At 40.4% G+C, this 6,000-nt stretch overlaps 1 protein-coding gene and 1 pseudogene across 1 annotated transcript in view; one reads left to right on the top strand and one right to left on the bottom strand.

The window, feature by feature from the left end:
* Window positions 1-2,416: 2,416 nt before the first annotated feature.
* The window catches only part of Sgpp1 (sphingosine-1-phosphate phosphatase 1), a gene marked incomplete at its 5' end in the record, with an annotated part of 40,149 nt that continues 36,565 nt past the window's right edge, over window positions 2,417-6,000 (bottom strand). Inside the window, one exon of the mRNA XM_023701531.1 lies at window positions 2,417-4,553. Coding sequence (XP_023557299.1) covers window positions 4,002-4,553 — 552 coding nt within the window. The remainder of the gene's footprint in view (window positions 4,554-6,000) is intronic.
* Window positions 5,018-5,109, top strand: LOC111813369 (annotated as a pseudogene).

Here is a 6,000-nt window from a genome sequence, read left to right as displayed (position 1 = left end):
CAGAGTCTCCATCACCATCTCAATGTACCCTAGGGTGGGGCCAGCACAGCATGCCAAGGATGAACCCAGTCCCTGGGTCAGCCTAAGCAGGCGCTTTAATCCACTGAGGTATCTGGCTGGCTTTTTTGTTTTTGTTTTTGTTTTTGTCAGAACTGGGGATTGAACTCAGGTCCTTGCGCTTGCCAGGGTAGTGCTTAATCCACTGAGCCATCTCCCCGGCCCCCCATTTTGCTGTGGTTCTCTTTTTTTTTTTTTTTAAGACAGGGTCTTTGGCTTTGAACTCACAGTGACCCTCCTGACTCAGCCCCAGCCTCCCGAGTGCGGAGATGACAAGCACAGGACACCATGCCTGGCTGGAAACAAGTACTCCTGAATATGTAAAGCTTGGAAAAGTTATTTTTTTCTTTTTGCTTTTTTTCTTCTCGGTATCGGGGATGAAATCCAGGATCTTCACACTCACTTAACATTACCAACACTTTTTATTTATTTTGAGACAGTGTCTCACTGAGTCACTGAGTTGTCCAGGCTGGCTCAACTTTACAAACTCCTCCTGCCTCAGCCTCCCAGAGTTCTGGGATTACAAGCCTGGGGCATTGCACCTAGCTAATTTATATTAAGACAGTTACTGGGCCAGCAATATAGCTCTGCAGCACAGTGCCTGCCTAGCAGGAGTATGGCTCTGAGTTCAATTTCTAGTACCAAAACTCCCCCCCACCCCCATCACATAAGACTGAGAAATACACAAAGATAACAGTGTCCACCAACACCTGGGATACCTAGTAAGATTCTGTCTTGGGGAGAAAAAAAAAAAATCCCAAAACTAATGTGGATACAAATCCTACTCTGTCACAGGGTATTGTAATAATTATGTACAAAATTCTGTAAGAATCTGAAGTACTAACCTTTAAATATTTGCACGAAAAGTTAACAAATTTTTTGCTGTTGCTAAGACAGGATCTTGCTATGTAGTTTAGGTTGTCCTTGAATTCCCTGAGGAGCCAGGGCTGCTTCAGCCTCCTGAGTGCTGGGATTACAGGTGTCATCACCCTTGGCTTGAGCCAGAGTTTTAAATTCATTTTTAAAAAGTAAAAGCTTGACTATTAAGCAATTTAAAACTTTTTTTTTTAGATCATTAATCTGAGAATCAGATGAACACAGAATTTTTCCCAGAATACACACACTGGCCTGTAAAGGGCCTGAGTAATCATGTAACTTGGTCAACATTCACTGACTGAATGTCTGCTGTGTCCCAAAGGGCCAGAAGGAGAGGAGAGCTGGTGAGGGGGGGACAATGGAGAACAGACAAAGCAAAGGATAATGTGCTTTTGGCATAAAAGGGGACCAGTCCTCTTCTCCCATGGACTGACCGAGTAATGAGAAGTAGGGGGTGGGGTGAGGGTGCGGCAGACAATGAGCTCTTCTTGGGACAACTGATGGAGGAACACACAGGGCTCAAGGTTTGCATTTGGAGGTAAAGCCCTTCCCAGGGTGCCCACTTCTACAGATCACATCTGGGCTCAAGAGGCTGAGCACACAGCAGCTACACGCAGACCTCCCAGCCCATGAGGGCCTCCAGGCATGCAGTCCCGTCCCTAACACAGTAACACATTATTTCAGATCCCCTCGTCCCCCACAGCACACCTTGAGTTCAAGGCCAGCTTGAACTATATGATATATGAGACCTTGTCTCAAAAAAAAAAAAAAAAAAAAAAAAAAAAAAAAAAAAAAAAAAAAACAGCAAAAAGAAAACAATCAAACCAAAGTAAAATAAAAAATGGTATTCTGATTTGAATAGAACGCTTGAGGGGGAGTCTGTGGGGACAGAAACCTTAGATGTATTTCAGAACTCTCTACCAGAAAATTTAGAGACAAATATGTAAAACGTACACAAAACAAAAACTCTTCAATCTTGAATTTGGCTTTTATTTTAAAATACATTTAGCAGAGAACTGTCACAAGACAGGAAATAGCAAAACATAAGACACAGCATTTTCAAATTCTTTTTAAGCTACACATAAAAATCAAGAGGCTAGCACAGACCCAAACTGGGGGGAACATTTCTTAAAAAATTCAGTCCATAAACTACACACTTTGAATGAAAAGCTCTTCTCACATTTCCAGTGGACCGAGAGGTTTCTAGGTGCCCTGGTTTCTTTTCAGCTAATAGATAAACAGCCCAAATTCAGTTGCTTTCCTTAAAATTATCAGGTTCAGTTTTGGTAAAAAAAATTACCATGCCCTTAAATTCTCAATCAGAATTATAAAAATAGGAGCTCAAATAGTTATGCTGTTCAAAATAGAAACATCTTGGTACTTCTAGATAACCATAGAGATACTGCACTAAAACCAGTCATTCCATACCTGATGATCCTTTACATGGAAACTTCCTTTTCTTTCTGGTTTTTTTTTTTTGTTGTTGTTGTTGTTGTTGTTGGAGACAGGGTCGTGCTATGCAATTCAGTAATTCAGGCTGGCCTTGAATTAACTATGCAGAGCAGGCTGGCCTCCAACTCATGGCGATCCTCCTAGCTCAGATTCCTGAGTGCTGGGATTATAGGTGTGCACCCCCATACTTGGCAATTTTCTTCTTTATGAAAATCTTACCACAAACTTAATGTTAAACTAATTACAATCACACTTCAAAATATAAAGGCACACACAGAAAACAGAATAGTTTAAAACTATACACATTATGCTCAAATTTTCTACTGTGAAAATAATAAAATTCAGAAAAAATAGATTCTAAACTACTAATGCTTATTACTTTTAATTTTATACAGTGTATATTTTTTACCTAATAAGTAGGTATTAAAAGTTAATTGTGGGAAATCCAATGCTTTCAAATAACTTAGAGAAATGGTTTGTGTCTGATGAACATGTGTGCCGTCCTCACGTAAACACTAGCTCCGTTCCAGGCACAGGAAAGAGCCACCCGCAGTACACACAGCGAGACAGCGTACAGACGCTGCCTCCCGCTATCACTTGCACCACACAGAAAAATACCTACAAAATGGAAATACTTATCTATTTAGCTTCTAATAAATCATGAGAAATTTTAGCCCATTTCAATTTCTTTGTAAAAAGACACTGAAGAGTTAAGTACTGGTGGTGTACTTCAATCCCTGTTAGTTCGATATCTACTTTTAAAATATCTGCCTCATCATATGCAACTTAGGTCTGACTTTTGTATCACAGTATACATGGCATTTCTTAAGTCAGCAACAGAAAGGCACAATTAGCAAGCAATAAAATTCAGTACCTGATTTATTAAACAGATGCCCAAAACAGTTGCAAAAGATGTACATTCAACACAGTGTACAGAACTTAAAAAAATAAGGAATCCAAAAACAAATTTTTCTGAAAGTTTGGTCCATTAAAAATGCTCCCATGTTCGACATCATGGGTAACATGAACACGAAAGATGGTGGCAGTGTAAAAAGAGGCAGTTGATCGATGTGGTAGCCTGTGGATTTGGCCTGGTGATTACGCGACTCAGTTAGGAAATGGCTCCCAGAGGACATACATGTTAAACATTATTTCTTAGTAACAACATACCTGCATTAATTCCAAATACACAGGCACAATTGTTTGCATATTATTCTTGACTTTATAATACGCACCCCACTGTTTAAAAAAAAACTTAGGTATATTCTTTTATTTATATATAACATACATTAGATATGATTGCATATTATGTACCTTTATATATATATATATATATATATATATATATATATATATATTCCATAAAAGCACAAAACTCTCCAAACACATGAACATTCTAAATGGAAACTTGGCGTTTTCTCAGTGTTAAAACAGACCAATTCACCTACCACAAGATCTGGATGTGCAATGATACAATGCACCAACTCTTAAGAATTTACTTAAACAATTATTTAAGATAAATTCTTGCCAAAGCCTAACTTGGACCTTTCACTTACAGCATATTTTAGATGTCAGTAACTAGTACTTCTCCTCTCTTATTATACAGTATTTCCCCATCAAGAGATACCAATAAACAAAAATATGTAGGGAACAAAAAAAGTGATAGAGAAACCAACCATTCCATAGGTAATATACCGATACGGAAGTTCAACTTCCATGTGCTGTCTTGCCTTCTGAATATCGTCACATGGTATTTTAAAGATTTTACAGGCCAAAGGAATGGAGATCTTTTTCATTATGTTTCTAACTATCAGTACAACTCCCATCCCGACGAGGACCCGCAATATGGCTTTTGCGAAGACAGTCAGAGTGAGCGGAGGCACGGGCAGAGGGAACAGGTCTGCAGGAGGATCCGCCAGCAGCCCCAGGCTGTGGGTGACGTGGGAGCCACACGCGATTCCAGCGCCACTTCCCAGAATCTCAGCTGTGTCTCCGCGGGAAGTGCTCCAGGTATCAAGAGTGAAAGAAAAGATCCCCAAGGCTAAGTGCAGCCCAATGATGATCAGCGGGGCATGTCTGTGAGTTTGGTTGAAGTTGTCGATCAGGCCCACAAATGGATAGAAGACAGCCAAGATTACAATGGTGTACAGGAATCCGGCGATAATGTCCTGGGGAAAGATATTTCACATTTCAAATATTGGATACAGAGTTTTTATGGGTTTTTTGGTTTGTTTTTTCTTTTTCTGTTTTCTTGGTACTGGGGATTGAACTCAGGACCTTGAGCTTGTCAGGCAAGCGCTTATTCTACTGAGCTATCTCCCCAGCCAAAAGTTTTTTTTTTTTTTCCCAGAGTTTTTAATAGACACAGATTTTGTAGCCCAGGTTCCATCGGTCCACTGTAGATACACACAGCGATCACCTGCACGGAGTGTTTGTGCCCGTATGCAACAGTTCCTTTTCTTCTCCATGTCCCCACCCGCTCTGCAATCCCTCCTTCACTCCCCACTGACAAAAGCTTTGCTTCAGTGCTTTGCGTCTCCTCATTTCTTCTTTTCCCTTGTTTCCTTGGCCCCTTCTTTGTTCCCCTCTGCATTTGAACATTTTCTTCCTATTTGACAGTATTATACACTTTAAGGCTGTACTTTCAGGGATCATTTCTATAGTCCTTATTTATACTTCTAATTTCTCACACCAGAGAAACAGTGTAGCATTTACACATGTGAGCCCGACACAGCTGACTCAAGAGCATGGCTTTAGGAGGCACCCATTTACCTGGGCGCCTCAGCTTATCCTTTATGGCACAGTGTACTCCACTGTATAAAAATCTGTGCCCATTCTTCAGTTGATGGGCATTTGGGTTGTTTCCATGAATTGCTACAGCCAAAATTTTTAAAGGAAACAAACCATGTATCAGGCACTAAAACCTTTTTCTTTCTTTCTTTTTTTTTTTTTTTTTTTTTTGCGGAACCAGGGATTGAACTCAGACCCTTGTGCTTACCAGGGAAGTGCTTATTCTACTGAGCCATCTCCCTCGCCCCCATTAAAAACTTTTAACAACAAATAAAACTTAGTTTTACCTCAGTTCTACCTTCTTAAGTCAACTACATGACAGTATACGCAAATTTGTGTTCAGATTCTTAAGAGTAAACTATGTTTACATCGTGTGATTTTCTCTTTTTTTTTCTTTTCTTTTCTGTTTTTTGGCAGAACCAAGGATTGAACTCAGGCCCTCGCACTTGCCAGGCAAGTGCTTATTCTACTGAGCCATCTCCCCGGCCTCTATTTATTTATTTTTAAAGGCTATCTTTCTTATTTATTTATTTATTTATTTGTGTGTGGTGTGTGGTCAGCTCAGCCCACCAGGGGGCGGGGCTGGCTGGCATGTGACGCTGGGGGATTGAACCGCGGTCCCTGTGCTATTTGCTAAGCTTGTTCTAAGTAGGTGCTTTAGACCACTAAGCCATCTCACCAGTCCCGAGAACTTCCATTTTTAAATCTTTTACTTATTTATTTATTTTTTTATGGCCAGCTTAGCCCACCCTGGGGGCAAGGCTGGTGCAGCATGTGGTGCCAGGGATTGAATCGCAGTCACACTTGCCTAAACAGCACTGCTGG

This window comes from Octodon degus, unplaced genomic scaffold (assembly GCF_000260255.1).
Source record: "Octodon degus isolate 3935 unplaced genomic scaffold, OctDeg1.0 scaffold00007, whole genome shotgun sequence".
NCBI classification, from domain to species: domain Eukaryota; kingdom Metazoa; phylum Chordata; class Mammalia; order Rodentia; family Octodontidae; genus Octodon; species Octodon degus.
This window is presented reverse-complemented; position numbering and strand designations above follow the sequence as displayed.